The sequence below is a fragment of the Cetorhinus maximus genome, chromosome 19 (genome assembly GCF_964194155.1).
Source record: "Cetorhinus maximus chromosome 19, sCetMax3.hap1.1, whole genome shotgun sequence".
Lineage (NCBI taxonomy): Eukaryota > Metazoa > Chordata > Chondrichthyes > Lamniformes > Cetorhinidae > Cetorhinus > Cetorhinus maximus.
The window spans coordinates 61,973,785-61,990,204 of record NC_135897.1 but is presented as its reverse complement, the minus strand read 5'-3'; the positions used below and the strand labels follow the sequence as shown (position 1 = coordinate 61,990,204).

Genomic DNA, 16,420 nt, shown 5'->3' with positions numbered 1-16,420 from the left:
TTGACTTCTAAATTAAAGTCCTAATTAGAATTTCCTTTTATTAGCCAACAACTCATTATTTGCTATAAAACAAGTCAGCCTAAAATTTCTCTGAAAAACCCACAGATGGCATTTTGACCTAGCTTTCTCTGGCATTTAGACAACATTTTCTTGAAAAATACTGATTTCTGTGGATACAAGCCCTTTTCAACATCCTCATACTTTTAGTCGTTGGTTCTTTAGCTGTCAACATGTAAGTCAATGCAGGACAACATGACGCTTCACTGATCACAGAGGATATTTTGGAAAATTGGACTTGGAACTGGGACCTTATCAAAGAAAAAGCTCAAATTTAATGGAATATAGCCACAAGGTTGTAAATAAAAGTGTTGTGTAAATTCACTGTCCTGCTTTCCGAGTTGGCTCATCTTAATTCTAAAGAGGACAGAATAGACGTTGTGTTCTATATTACCATCATACACATTTTTTGTTGGGAGTATGACATCAATGAATTTACCTTCCTCTTTCAAACTTGTCAAAAAAAGAGACTAATAAAATAAATATGAGTCAGTTTGTGGGCAAATCGTGGAGTGCTGAAATATCCAAAACCTTTGGTGCTGGCAAAGTGGAGGTGTTACTATATGGGATGGATGCGAGTAAGTGTTCTAGGCCCTGCAGAGATGATTGGTGACAAAATGGCAGATGTGAACAATCTGGCTCTGGCACTTGCTGATTTTCCTTGTTCTTCAAGTCTTCTTTTACCATCAAGCAATTCAACCATGAATATGTATTTATAATATTTCAAAACCAGCTCAATCAATACTTGACTTGCTGACTTCCATAGGAATCTTTATTTCTAGATCTTGCCATTCCCTAAGGCCCTGTGAAAGTTTGTATTACAGGAGACATCATCATGTTCTCTCTTTTTTTGAGCTCTCTCTGTTCCACGAAAGTCTTTGAAAATGTTCACACTCCAGCAGATTTCAGATATCATATGCTTGATGTGAAGCTTGCCATTGAACTATTCAAAGAACAGATTGCTCTCCCACCATCCTTTCCAACATTTCTTTCCTAGCCAACAACACAAGGAAGCCAGATTGACTAGTTGTTCATTTCATTTTTGGGGACCTTTGCTTGGTATATTTGGTTGATGCATTTGTCAGAATAAGAATAGTAATTTTGAAAACTTCGAAAGCAATTCATTGGTTAGGGCAAATAAACAAAAATCTACATTTATGTGGCACTTTTAATGTAGAAAAATGCAGCGATACTCATCATAAAGATAGAAGGGAAAAATAGTGACATTTCTGATATAAGTTAATGCCAGTTGACAGGAATGTCCTGTCACCGAGCGAGTGAGGGCATAGCCTAGCTATGTTTTGCAGAGCTATGTTTGACTGCTGAATGATGGATTCTATTAGGCTACAAGGCCAAGGCAAAGATGACAGCTAAGCGTGATGTAAAATATTGGGGAGGTCATGTAAAGTCACAAGACATGGCCACAGCTACTTTGTTTTCTGTAACGTTGTTTTGTGGGGGAGGGGGAGAGGAAAAAATTGCATTTAAAGCTCTGCCGCATTTGGGGCAAAGGCCTTAAAGCATAAGACTGAATGAGGTTTATGTAGGCTGCCTAAGAGTCTGGTTAGATGCAATTGCAGACTGTGTATGAGAAAGACAACTGAGGCAATTGTAAGATAGGATGTGCTACTGGCAAGCCAAGATTTTATCTGAATTGTTGAATTTGTGCATTTTCGTTAGATTATAAATGTTATTTTTAGGGCTGTACATATAATGTGGATGAGTAAACTCTCATGACAACTGTACCCAAGAATGTTTTTAAACTATAATATGAGTGGGAAGAATTTTTATTAGGCTGTGACAGTCACAGGACCTTTATTCTTAAGATTTGCTGAATTTCAGAGTGTAGTTTCATGCAGCTTTTAGTCTAATGGGAGAAATTCTTCTGAGTGATCCTGCCCAAAATAGGTAGAATCGCAACAGAGAATCTGACAAAATTCAGCTGGCAAAACCGACAAGCAAGGCACCACCCCAACTGAGATTTCCTCCCCCAGCCCTGACCAGGACAGCTTCCTCTTTCCCCACCACTGCAATTATAGGGTGGTGTGGGAGTCAGGCCCAGGTTTCCAGTTGATTTTCCTTTCTTTGCCCACTTACTGCCTCTTCCTAGTGCCACCCCGCTCCTACTGGGAGCCCGTTTTGCATCCGTAAATGAGTCCTGACCTAGGAGAATGTGTCAGGGATGGGGTAGATAGCGAAGGGAGGATGAAACTAATGCCCTATAGAAACTCAGACGCAAAGAGGAGAATTTTCCCTTTTGTTTTTGCAGTCAGGGGACATCATGTCAGATACTAATGGACAATGCACTGTATATCATTTAAACATGTAGCAAAATCATACTCATTAAGGGATTCTTGAGAAATAATGCTCCGTTGATTATTAGGAAATAATCCACTCATTAAATATCTCAAAATACATTTCAACAGACAATTGGAAAACAAGAGTTAACCATTAGTTTGTATTAAGTTAACTACAGTTTACTGACACAAAAACTTTACATTAGCAAATTTCAGTTATAAGCTGGTCTAAATGGTGGTGCATTCAGTTTCAGTTAACTAGTATCTGGATGTGAATAAGTTAACACTGCACAGATTACTTGATGGGCATGATTACTTTTGAGTGCCAAATTTCACTTTATATGTTTTCACAAAATAAGCAATTTTCCAATTTACCCAAGCATTGTAGTGATATCAATCAGGAAGGGTTGTTATGCCTGTGCCCTGTTCAGCATATTAAAGAGAGCGCCAGCCACACCAAATAGCCTTGTAACCATGCACCAAAAGCCATTCCGTAATAATCTTACTCTATCAAAAGTAAGTGAGCACAACAAACAATTACAAAAGCAAAATGAAGCAACAAATAATTAGGTCTGTTCGCATCTGTAAAGAGAAAAAATAGGTTATGACATTACGAGTGTGCACCCGTCATTAACTGTATCGTTGAAGGGTACACATCATAACTGTCTTTTCGCTTAACAGATGCTGACTGAAATGCTGTTTATTTTCTGATTTTAATTCTGATTTCCAGCATTTCCAAGCTCTCCTTTTTAATTTACAGTTTTCTAATTAAATGTATCGCACGTGGTGTGTTCCTGTCACTTCATATAACAGTTAATTTTCAGTAGCACACTATTCAACAGGTTTGGAATTTATAGACAACACGTTTTGTTAATGTAGATTGTGGCAAAGAGCCTCTGCTAATCTAACCACTTGCTTAATGGAACATTCAGTACAAATCACATAAACTGTATTATTAAGATTCAATTTTCATTTCTTTTCCTAATACGATCAATAATACATCATTCGAGCAAGACCCTGGGCTGCCACTCTTCATCAGTCACGCACTGTGACAATGGCAAGTAAACAATATGGCTGTGCATTTGAGATTAATGAATCACCAAAGTGCTGTAGAAATAGAAACATTCCAGAAAAATATCTTGAGCTCAAACCCAATAATAATTTGCAACGTTCTTGTGCTGTGTGTCAGAAGCATAATTGGCATTCATGTCCTTGTGTTTACAAACAGCTTCACTTCATTAACTCGCTGCAACAAATACAAAACAATTATATCCACACTCCAGTACCTCCCTAGGAGAGCAGAAGCAATACCCAGGGAGCACAGTCAAATGGGAATAATATTTTTACAATTATTTTAAGCATTTTCACTTACCTGGAATGGGATTTGGATTTAATGCAGTGACACACAATTTAGTTCACAATTCACCCAGCCTCAAAAGTGAAGCAATGGCCAATAAGTGCACTGATGGTTTGCTTACAGCTGTGTTGTTGGAGGTGAAGGTTGCGTATTGCAGAAGCCTGGTGTTTTTCAACATGAAGTGGAGCATGATTGGTTATTCTTACAGACACTCGAACAATCAGATCATGAACGGTGGAAGCCTGGAGGAAGGTGCCTACTGACCCTCAAAGAATGGGTATAGTAGGTGGGTTGCATATGTATGTAAGGACAGAACAATTAATAACCTTGGCACAGAAAAAAATCAACACCAATCTTATATGTTGAAATGTAATGATTTTGAGTGCTGCTTGAATGGCAGTGTTCTTAAAGAAGTAGTGGATTTGTTATTGGATAAGTTATTTAGCCAAGATAAAGTAGGAGATTTGTTGAATGAAGTCCAGTCCTATTACTATAGTTCACCATTTTCTTTTTTAAAGTAATGTTTTCTTTCAAAGTTAATCAGACTTTTAGGTATGTGGTGTGTTTATGGGACAAAGTATGGTAGAAGGCTTATGAAATTCTGGTGATAGAACAAGTGGGAAAAGAGGAATAGGCTGGTAATGCAGGGTATGCTGGACAGACAGGAAGCAATAACTCAATCAGGATGGTTGTCTTTCAGTGATTCACATGATTAAAATAATGTCGAAGTTTGGATCCAAACACCCTGATCCACAGCATAAACCTACCTCTTTAATTTTTGACAATGTTCTAAGAAACGTCTATATCAGACGAGTGTCTGTGCGTGATTATGCATGAATCACATTTTAAAAAGCAATCAACTTTTCCTAGTTATGCAGCGATTTGACTTCATACGACGGAAATTAGTTTAGCACAAGTGCCATTTGGTGCTACGTCAACATGCAATTTTCAGAATCAGCCACGTGTGTGCACCTCTCTGCCCCTGAGAAGGTAAGCTGCCCATTTCCAGGCTCCAGCAAATGGCATTGGGCTGGCTGTTAGGAACATATGGCACTGCCCAAACAGGACATTCCTGTCTGATTTGCCTCTTCCCCACCCTCCAGGACATATTACAATCTCTGCCTGATTCAGAGCTGGAATTGAGTGGAATGTGGAGTTGAATTTGTAATTAAACAATCGAAGGTGGAAGGTCACATGTTATTCCTTTGGACGTGTGTCATTTTTGAAATACTTGAACCACTTCAATTTGATTTATTAGCAGAGAAAGCACTCCTCACCCACCCCGCCCCCACCCCCCACTTGTCATCTCTAACAGCTATACAGAGAAAAATATAGGCTGCAGCTTTGGTCCCACATGTCTCCCTCTTTCAGCCTCAATGGGGCAGTAGCAAGACAGATTTGCTTTTAATAGTTTACCACCAACTTGCTGCCCGAGCCTTCCTGATGCAATTTTTGAATGGACCTTGATTTAGGTGACCAGCATACCCCTCCAAAACAGGCAGACACCTATTAAGTATTTAGAACACTGGTGCAATTCTGATTTTCTGCCCAGTGAAACTGAACAGTCTTAACAGGATTACTGGTGGCCCAGCGAAAACATACAAGGTAAAAGGTAAATTACTCTGCTTCTATTTGCATTCGTCATTTCCTTCATGAAAATGGTTAATCATTCCACTGCTGGGCCATGTAAAGTGCGTTCTGTGAAGCAGTGCTAAAATATGTAGAAGAGTTAGTTCTCTCTCAGTTTTCCCTCCTTTCCTATGGAAAAGGCACCTCTTTTTTTTTTAAACAGGGTCTCCTCTAATGTGTCAGCTGAGATCACCAAATCATGATGCAAACCCATTTCTCATCAATCCATGTCAATGTGTGTTGATTAATACAATTGTTACACCAATACTCAAGTTTCACACAGCTTCTGCTTGTAAGTGCACTCAAACATGTCAGTGTACAAAAGCCAACTTAAGTTTATATCAGAATGTTATTACATGTGCCTGGAAAGCTTCAATCTTAGATTGCCAGCAGGTACTGGGAATATCCAAGTCCCCATGTTGGTTATTTGTAAAGTTCTCACAAACCATGGCACTGAAACCTGTCAGCCAACATTAACTAACTTATCATTTCCTTAAAAAAAATGACTGAATGGTGAGACAGGACAGTGATAGGTCATATTGTTGAGTTTTATGCAAGTTAACCAAACAACTTTTGGCCTTCAGGGTTAAGATCTGAAAATCAAATTACTCCTATGATCTCCAAAGCCTTTTCTTTTTTGGAGTTGGCAAGATTATATATTCTGCTTTGTGTATTGATTTCCATTAAGGCAGGATGTAAAACTTTTTTTTGGGTGCAGAGGGGGAAGAGCAGTCGCAGTTCCCATTCTAGCTATGGACCATTATACTGTAATTGAATCAACCTCAGCATTGTGCCAGCATCAAGATGTTTGGGGCGATATTTATAATGAATGATTGTTCAGAGATCACAGGCCCATTGAAACAAAGGAGAGCTGTCATAGAGGTCCACAGCACAGAAAAAGGCCGTGTTTATGCTTTCATAATTACATTCATGAAACCGGTTATATTGGCTCAGATTTTGCTGTATGCATCAAAGGAATGGCACTTGCTGTTCACCTCGTGAATAGTTGCCCAGAAATTTTCTGTGGGCTTGTCAGTGGAAATTTCTACTTCTTGCATATCTGATTCAATGTGGCGCCCTCTACAGTGGAACTGTGGTATCTCTAAGCAAGGAAGCTCATCAACCAATCACATTGAAAAACTCTTAATGAGACTCAAACTCAAAGCTGTACTGGAACAGCTTGGCTAGGGGCGCGGCAAGTTCTGGAGCACAAGTCTAGAAGACTTATGCTCCAGAACTTGCTCTGCCCCTAGCCAAGCAGTTCCAGTACAGCTACAACACTGGTATCTACCTGGCTATGTGGAAAATTGCCCAGGTATGCCCTGTACACAAAAAGGAAATATCCAACCCGGCCAATTACTGCCCCATCAGTCTACTCTCAATCATCAGTAATGGAAGGGGTCATCAACAATGATCTCAAGCAGCACTTGCTTAGCAATAACCTGCACACTGATGTACAGTTTGGGTTCCACCAGGGCCACTCAGCTCCTGACCCCTTTACAGCCTTGGTTCAAACATGGACAAAAGAGCTGAACTCCCGGGGTGAGGTGAGAGTGACTGCCATTCACATCAGGGCAGCATTTGACCGAGTGTAGCACCAAGGAGCCCTAGCAAAACTGGAGTCAATGGGAATCAGGGGAAAAACTCTCCGCTGGTTGGAGTCATACCTAGCACAAAGGAAAATGGTTGTGGTTGTTGGAGGTCAGTCATCTCAACTCCAGGACGTTACTGCAGGATTTCCTCAGGGTAGTGTCCTAGGCCCAGCCATCTTCACCTGCTTCATCAATGACCTTCCTTCCATCATAAAGTCAGAAGTGGCTGATGATTGCACAATGTTCAGCACCATTCGCGGCTCCTCAGATACTGAAGCAGTCCATGTCCAAATGCAGCAAGACCTGGACAATATCCAGGCTTGGGCTGACAAGTGGCAAGTAACATTTGCGCCACATAGGTGTCAGGCAATGGCCATCTCCAACAAGAGAGAATCCAACCATCACCCCTTGATGTTTAATAGCATTACCATCACTGAATCCCCCACTATCAACATCCTGGGGGGTTACCATTGACCAGAAACTGAACTGGACTAGCCACATAAATACTGTGGCTACAAGAGCAGGTCAGAGGCTAGGGATCGTGCGATGAATAACTCGCCTCCTGACTCCCCAAAGCCTGTCCACCATCTACAAGCACAAGTCAGGAATGTGATGGAATGCTCTCCACTTGCCTGGATGAGTACAGCTCCTACAACACCGAAGAAGCTGGACACCGTCAGGGCAAAGCAGTCCGCTTAATTGACACCACATCCAGAAACATTCACTCCCTCCACCACTGACGTACAGTAGCAGCAGTGTGTACCATCTACAAGATGCACTGCAGAAATTCACTAAGGCTCCTTCAACAGCACCTTCCAAACCCATGACCACCACCACCTAGAAGGACAAGGGCAGCAGATAGATGGGAACATCCCCTCCAAGTCACTCACCATCCTGACTTGGAAATATATCGCCACTCCTTCACTATCACTGGGTCAAAATCCTGGAACTCCCTTACTAACAGCACTGTGGGTGTACCTATACCACATGGACTGCAGCAGTTCAAGAAGGCAGCTCACCACCATCTTCTCAAGGGCAACTGGGGATGGGCAAAGAAGCCCACATTCCAGGAATGAATAAAAAAAAGTAAAAATTAGGAAATATAAATTATATTTCAATCAGGGAATATGAAGCCATATAGAGATTTGGATGCTGATGGGATTAAAGCAGAGACATAAATGAAAAACAAAAGCCCAAAAAATATTTTTTTTAAATGCAAAATTAACTTTCTTCTGAGGGAATGAGATCCTGCATTTCTAAAATTAATTTTTCAAGGTCAAAGAGGTTATTCAGCAGTACTTATCACTTATTGCACAGTCAAAAACTCAGTTCCTCCTGAGTGAAGAAGTTCTCATGTTTTAATTTGTCTTTAGTGTGAGAATAATAACTAATTTAGCCTAAATTTGTGTCATACTGTGATCTCTGTGCAGGTTCCATCTGCAAAGAGTGCAACACTGAAGTCTGTGAAGGAGCAGTGTGCCTCTGACAGCAATTCCTGGAGTTCTACATTTAACTGCACATGTGTGGATGCCAGAAGTTGCTGTCAGCTTTATCCTATAATAACAGCAAGCACCAACAATCTCACCATTATTACTGCAGCAAACACTGGGCCAATATCAATGCAAAAAAATGAGCATAACTCCATTTATCTGCTTGGGTGGATGTAAAAAATCTCATGGCACTATTTCAAAGAAAGCAGGGGAGTTATACCTGGTATCCTTGCCAATATTAATCCCTCAATTAACATTTTAAATTGGACAAAACATCTACTGTTAGATGTGATTCTGCAATTGGGCAGCACTTGCTGAACAATCCTGAATGAGCTAATAGCTACATAAACAACCAATTTAAGATAACAGTCGAGCTTGTAATGTAGCTCATTTATGCTTGTTAAAAGTGACATACATTCATACACAGGGACCTGTTCCCTGCAAACAAAAATTCCCTTTTGCTTTCTTCATGGCAATGCCTTAGCCAATCAGATTTGACATGCCAATCAGCATCCCTCTTCTTCTGGGCCTGTATTTTTCAGGCAGCGGGCGGGCTCGGCGAGAGCAGGTGGGGCCGGTTGCAGAGCCGTGCTGCCATTTTACGAGGACGGGCCAATTAAGGTGTCACATGAGATGGGACATGTTTTTATTTCTATAAATTTTTAAAAATTTATTTAATAAAAGCTTTAGGAAACCTCACCCTGCTCGTGGATGAAGTTTCCTAAAAAACATGAAGGCCGCTTGGCCTTTTCACCTGCCCGCCAACCTTGAGGTTGGATGGGCAGTGATTACAATAACCTTAATTAGATCCTTAATGGCCTTAATAGGCCGCTTACATATTGGCGGGCGTGCAGCCGACTCTGGCGCATGCCTGCGGAACGAAACATCGCAACTCGCCACGATGACATCGGGATACATGCCCGATGTCATCGCGGGTCTTTTTATGCATCGGCGTGTCGGGCTCGCCCCCACACGCCAACTGAAAAATTCTGTCCCTGTATTATAAATTATTATTATTATTGTTATTATTGTTTGAAGTTTGGCTTTCTTGCTTTTGTCCCAGTGAGTGCAAGATGAAAAGCTTTGGCAACATGTCTCTCTTTTCAGTAATATAAATGATTTACAAGAAAGTCACAATATAGAACTGGTTAATGCTGTTACTTTTAATGACTGCCGCATAAGCATCAAGACATTTTAGATTTTCCATATTATGAAATGTGGCACATACCTACAGCCTGTGGAGCAATGATCTGGACAAATCCTGCTGAGAAGGTTATGAGAACAACAGGGTAAGTGACCCAGGCCAAGTACTGCAGAAAGACATTGTGCTCCAGGCCACCGTACATCCATTTCTGAGCTGTGGAAACAAGCAAATATAATTAACGTTAAGCTGAAGTCCAGGGAGTGCCTCAGTGAATGTATCTTTAAATCTGTTCATGCTAGTCTTTTTTTTTAAAATATACTGTGATATACACTATTAATACATTTTGAACATTTCATTAAAAATGGCAAATTGCTGTTTTGCCACCCTGTTTGGCATGCTCAAAGAAATTGTTCAATGTCACCTTTCAAAAAATATTTACAGAAGCAGTCTCATTTTCATTGTATTAGCTGACCAATCAATTAATTCTCAATTCAAATTTAAGCTCACATTTCCATGAACAGTATCATGACATTGATTAATGGCTTTAAATAAATTTTAAACCTTAATTTTAATCTGGGGAAGGAGGTCAGTTTGGGGGCAATGGGGTGAGCAGCAGGCTCACCGATTCGTCAACAAGAGAACCAGACCATTTGAGGTTTAAAATCAGGCCTTTGGAAATATGACTGTCATGTAATATAACCTTAGGAGATTTTTTAAAATGATTTTAGCCAGCAAATTAGAATAATAGATCATATATTATTTATCTGCAGTACTTACAACACTTAAGGTCATTCTATTGTTTTCCACTTTCTTCATTTTCAAATTATATATCATGCAAATGTACAAGACCAGAAAGTCCACCTGGATAGTCTAAATTTGTAGCGAATAGACAACAACCCAGAGTTCCTCTGTTACTCCAATATCAAATTTTTAGCAGGTGTTGATCCACCTTCATCTTGAATTTGCTGTGCAGTCTGGGGGCATGTGCCTCCAGATGTTGGGCAGCTGGGTGGGAGATATGATGGTTTAGTGGTAATATTGCTGGACTAGTAATCCAGAGGCCCAGACTAATGCTCTGGGGATACGGGTTCAAATCCCACCAAGGCAGCTGGTGGAACTTAAATTCAATTAATAAATCTGGAATTGAAAGCCAATCTCAGCAGTGGTGACCATGAAACTATCATCGATTGTCATAAAACATATCTGGTTCACTAATGTCCTTTAGAGAAGGAAATCTGCCATCCTTGCCCGATCTGGCCTACATGTGACTCCAGGCTCTCAGCAAAGTTGACTCCTAACTGCCCTCTGAATTTTTTTTTTATTCATTCATGGGATGTGGGTGTCGCTGGCTAGGCCAGCATTTATTGCCCATCCCCAATTGCCCTTGAGAAGGTAGTGGTGAACTGCCTTCTTGAACCACTGTAGTCCATGTGGTGTAGGTACACCCACAGTGCTGTTAGGGGGTTACAGGGTTTTGACCCAGCAACAGTGAAGGAACAGCAATATAGTTCCAAGTCAGGATGAAGGGGGACTTCCAGGTGGTGGTGTTCCCATGTGTCAGCTGCCCTTGTCTGTCTAGATGGTAGAGGTCATGGGTTTGGAAGGCACTGTATAAGGAGCCTTGGTGAGTTCCTGCAGTGCATTTTGTAGATGGTACACATTGCTGTCACTGTGTGTCGGTGGTAAAGGGAGTGAATGTTTGTGGATGGGCTGCCAATCAAGCGGATTGCTTTATCCTGGATGGTGTCAAGCTTCTTGAGTATTGTTGGAGCTGCACTCACTCAGGCAAGTGGAGAGTATTCCACCACACTCCTGACCTATGCTGTGTAGATGGCGGACAGGCTTTGGGGAGTCAAGGAGTGATTTACGCGCTACAGGATTCCTCGCCTCTGACCTGCTCTTGTAGCCACAGTATTTACGTGGCTAGTCCAGTTCAGTTTCTGGTCAATGGTAACCCCAGGGATGGCCCAGCAAACCACTCATTTCAAGGGCAATAAGGGATGGGCAACAAATGCTGACCTTGCCAGCCACGCCTACATCCCATGAAAGAATAAAGAAAAAAAACTTCTCACATTCCCACAAAATGTAATTTTTGACACTTTTTTGGGTGCAGTTTCCAACATTTTGAAGCCGACTGTAATTCGACCTTTTCAAGACCAACTTCCTTCATCGTGGAAAGTTACAGATATTTTAACTTTGAAAATAAAAGTGGTTGCAGGAACATCAATATAATTTTTACCATGACTGAATCTTTTTATTGGGAATTTAATCCCAGACATCCTGTTAATTTATGAATTGAACCCTTTTAAAACACACATCTGGCTCATTATCACATCTATCAGTACACCACACCAGTATCAGGCTAGAGGTAGGTAGGATTACCTGGATGAAGGTTATATTGATTTAACTTTTAAATAAACACCATGAGCCATAATTAGCTGCCAAAATAACAATGAGGCGAATGATGTTCACCATTATCTATGTACATATGGTTCAGGAATTTCATACCAGGGGCAGATGTTCCATTAAACTCAAAAATCCAAAAGTTGTCTTTCAAGTTTCCGCCACTGCATTTAGCTTCATGAGAACAGCATCTCGCTGTCTGCCTCAACATTACAATGCATAGAACGGCATGAAATTGCTGTATTTGCACAATAGATATAAACTAAAATCAACACAAAGTTAACTTTGGCCAATTTCAGTGTAAATTCTCTTTTAACAGGATGAATTACTAATGTTAATTACTAATAGCACCACCTCTCTGGCACTGAAAATTAACTTTTACAAGTATAGGGTTAAATTCCTTCAGTTGTTGTGGCAATTGTAAAAAAAAAGTTTTTAAAAATTCATTTTTACTTTTCTTTTCTGAATTGCTTTCTCTTTTTCAGTCCAATCCTTGGTTCTCTTTTTATTCCCCTTTCTGTACTTGAGTTGACATTGAATTCAACCATTCAGTCCTTGTGTTGTCAGTTTCACAGTCCTTCAATCTGATTTGTTATGTAGATACACAATTGCTTTTCTTGTTCACTCAGGCCCCAGATGCCCGTTTCGTTCACTGCACACAGTTGTCAGCTCACAGTTTCAACAACACCATACAAAAGAATTTAAAAACCTATATGTGCAAGGACAAGTCCAACTAATGGCAGTAGATGCCCTGCTACAGCAAATTATGCTCCCATATATTTTGAGTAGCTTCAGTAAAGGCAATGGTGAGCTGAAATTATTGAAACAAGAGCTTAGAGTTGAGCACAGGTAAATGGTCACATCAAAAGATTAATCTGTCCTTCTTCTTTTTGATGTTAATCAGCCTGCTGTACATTTCAAACATTTTGTGTTAAAAACCTCAAAACAGGCTGGTGATAACCAAAAAAGCAAAATACTGGAAATATGAAATGAAAACAGAAAATGCTGAAAATACTCAGCAGGTTAGGCAGCATCTGTGGAGAGAAAGAGTTAATGTTTCAGGCCAACGATGACCCTTCTTAGAAGGATGAAATGGTGATAATCACTGGTGGTAACTGCTGTCAAGTGACATTCCTCTATCTGATGTTTTAACAGAAGCATTAACCGAATGAAAATAAACATTTGCTATGTTTGGTTTCAATAGTCTCCAGCTTTGCCCTTCAATTGATTTCTTTGAGCGATGACCTCCAATTCCAGAGGGAATAGAGCTAATTTTTCCTGTGAAATACTGAAAAGGTAGATTGAAATGCTACTGTCAACTTGAAAAACTGATAGAGGCCAATCTGCTGTAATGGATGAGTCATTGATAAATGCACTATAGCCAGAGAAGGTACTTTGTTCATAACTTAAAATACTAGATTTTAATTTTCATGACAAATGCCTCTCACCTTAAGGTTCTTTCCAGCAGAGTGGAACTGGTGATGAAAGCAAAGTGGGTAGAGGGAATACGATTTCAAAGTTTGTGGATGATACAAAACTTGGCAAAATAGTAAATAGTGAGCAGGATAATAGTAGACCTCAGCAGGACACAGAGATTGATGAAATTGAAGGCACTTGGCAGATCTAATTTAATGCAGATTACATGTAAAGTGATGCATTTTGGAAGAAGCCAGTATGGAGAGAGCCAGTATGATCTAAATGGTACTGTTTGTAGGGGTGCAAAAACAGACGTATCTGAGAGTATATATCCATAAATCCTTCATGGTGCCATGGCCAATTGAGAAGGCAGTTAAGGCAGCTTATGGGATACGTAGCATTGAAAATAAGGGCATTGAATATAAAAGCAAATCATGATTAACCTTTATAAATCAGGGATCAGGCCTCAGCTGGAGTATTGTGTACAATTTTGAGAACCACAGTTTAGAAGGATGTCAAGGCTTTTGAGAGGTGGTTTACCCAGGCGATAGCAAGAATGAAGGACTTCTGTTATGTGCGGAAATTAAAGTTACGATTGCTCTCATTAAAGTAGGGAAATAGAGGTGTTCAAAACAATGAGGGCTTTTGATAGAGCAAGCAAGAAGATTCCTCTGACAAGTCGGTTGATAACCAGAGGTGATAGATTTAAAATAATTTTCAAAGAAACTGGACAGGAAATGAAGAGGAATGATTTCACACAGAGGGTTGTTTAGTTCTGGATTTTCTGAAATGGTAGTAGAATCAGACTCCATTTGAACTTTTAAAAGGCAATTGGACATGTATCCAAAGTGAACTAACTTGGAGAGTTATGGGAAGAAAGTGGGGGTGTGGTACTAAACTAGTATGCTCTTGCAAAGAGCCTGCACAGGCACAATGGGCTGAATGACCCCCTTCTGTGCTGTAAGATTTTATGGGCAGAATCTTCGGCTTGGTGAATGGAGGCAGGGCCCGCTTGCTGAGGTGTAAAATGACGCAGGGTGACATCGGGCGTGCGTCCCAATGTCACCGCGCGTCATTTAAATTTTCAGTTCGGCGGGCACACAGCCAACTCCGCTGAGCACCCACCAAACTGTCAAAGGCCTATTAAGGTCTGTTAAAAAGTAATTAAGGCAATCAGCTGAGCTGCCAGTCCAACCTTAAGGTTGGCGGGCAGGCGAAGAGCCCCGGCGGCCTTCGCATTTTCCATGGAGCCTCATCCACGGGCGGGATGAGGTTTCATGAATGATTTAAAATTTTCAGAAAAATTTTTATTAAAATAAATGCACATGCCCCAGCTCATGTGATACTTTCACATGAGGGGACATGTCATAAAAATTTTTTCAACACTTTATTAAACTGTTTAAACTTAAAACTAATCTCAGATTTCTGTGCTCCTTTGCGCGCATGCGCGAAAGAGCGCACTCCCGATTCAGGCTTAATTGGCCCCACACACGTAAAATGGCAGCGCCCAGCCGATCAGGGGCGCTGATCGGCTGCGCGCCCGCCGCATCTGCCCCCACACATCCCACCCCCCTCCCCAATGCGGAGAAAATTCTCCCCTATGATTCTTCAACTGAAACATGTAAATAAGTACCTAGAACTTTGTGTTTACTTTGTACAACAGAATACAACTCCAGGAGTAAAGGCGACAATACTTTTAATACTGTGTTATGGTTCTTGACCAGGTCCCCACATTGTTGGTAAAATCCAGTTTGGGACCAGTAACTTTTTGTTTGATATTCAAGAAAGCCACAAGATTCCACGGCCTTTCAATAAACAAAAATAAACTTTACTATACAAGGTCAGAAAGATAAAACAATTTACAACAGCTATCTTACACCCTTATCATTCATGGTTAATATGAGGTACATGTCAATTAACAGGCAAGCTGTGGTCGAACATATTATACTGCACAATAAATGGCAAATGCTAACAAGACAGATTCCACAGATTTCTCAACAATCCACCCAGATGTCAGTAAACACTGAGTCAGCCAACCTCATTGAAACTCTCTCTCTCATGAAGTATTCCAGTCTTCACCTTCGAAGATTTCGCCTTGGAATTCTCTCTAAAAGTTGCTCCTACTCAGACTGCCTCACCGACGTCTACCTTCCATGGTTTCATTCTCATCTCCCGAGACGTAATTCCCTTGGATTCCTGAGTCTGCACTCCAGCTCCAACTCCCAAGCACAACTTCAGCTCTTTGGTCACACTGAGCAGAATACCACTGCTAAAAGGGTTACCTTCACCCTAATAGCCCACAGCACAGAGACACCAACATTCTGCTGCCATCATTGATCTCTATGGCTTCTCCTGAGCTCTTGCTGCTTAAAGACTGCCAGCTGCAGCTCTTTTTCTGCTTGGAGCCTCTTCCTCTGCTCAGCTTTCTTCTTAACTGAGACCTCTCAATGTCCCCTTGCCCTGATCCTACCTGGGACTCTTCTCCAAGTCTGGTGTTCTGTTCCCAGCCACATGACCCCATTTTTGCACCGTTTTCTTTTTGCACAGGCGCACTGAGTCCACCATTGGCCGGAAAAACTACCACTGTCCACTCCTGGCCCGTGCATGTGCGAAAGTCCTGAGGCCTGTCAGGGCTTGGGAGTTCCTGCCCCCTACTTGATTTAAGGTAAGTTTGGATCTTGTAACAGCTGTCATATTTTCTTAACAGAAAAGAAAAAGAGACAAAAATACTTAATTGGAGTACGAAGTAAGAACTCACAACCTGCAGTATTTAAATAATGCAATAAGTGATCACCTGTTTTAAAAATGCACTGTTTTTAAATAACTCAAAGACTACTTTGTATCAAAAATACTGCCCCTCCTGAAAGTATATATTTATGAAACTTGAAAGACATACATTATTGCAGACAACAGCTATACCAATTGGGTACAATTTGTATATACAAATTTGGCTCATTAGCAAATAATCTTTTGACTTGAAGCCAATACCCATCAATCTAGCTTAAGTAAAACTGGAGAGGTATGGGTAAAGGATC

General features: G+C 40.7%; 2 protein-coding genes across 4 annotated transcripts in view; one reads left to right on the top strand and one right to left on the bottom strand.

The window, feature by feature from the left end:
* LOC144693842 (chloride channel protein 2-like) overlaps positions 1 to 16,420 on the bottom strand; it is a 597,263-nt gene that overhangs the window by 322,698 nt on the left and 258,145 nt on the right. Inside the window, exon 4 of one of the 2 annotated variants that reach the window (XM_078563927.1) lies at positions 9,651 to 9,779. The exons of the other annotated variant lie outside the window; for it this stretch is intronic. Within the exon in view, the coding sequence (XP_078420053.1) occupies positions 9,651 to 9,779 (129 nt within the window). The remainder of the gene's footprint in view (positions 1 to 9,650; positions 9,780 to 16,420) is intronic. 2 annotated transcript variants of the gene reach the window in all.
* The window catches only part of LOC144693843 (heat shock protein beta-7-like), a 566,165-nt gene that overhangs the window by 351,673 nt on the left and 198,072 nt on the right, over positions 1 to 16,420 (top strand). The window lies entirely within an intron of this gene.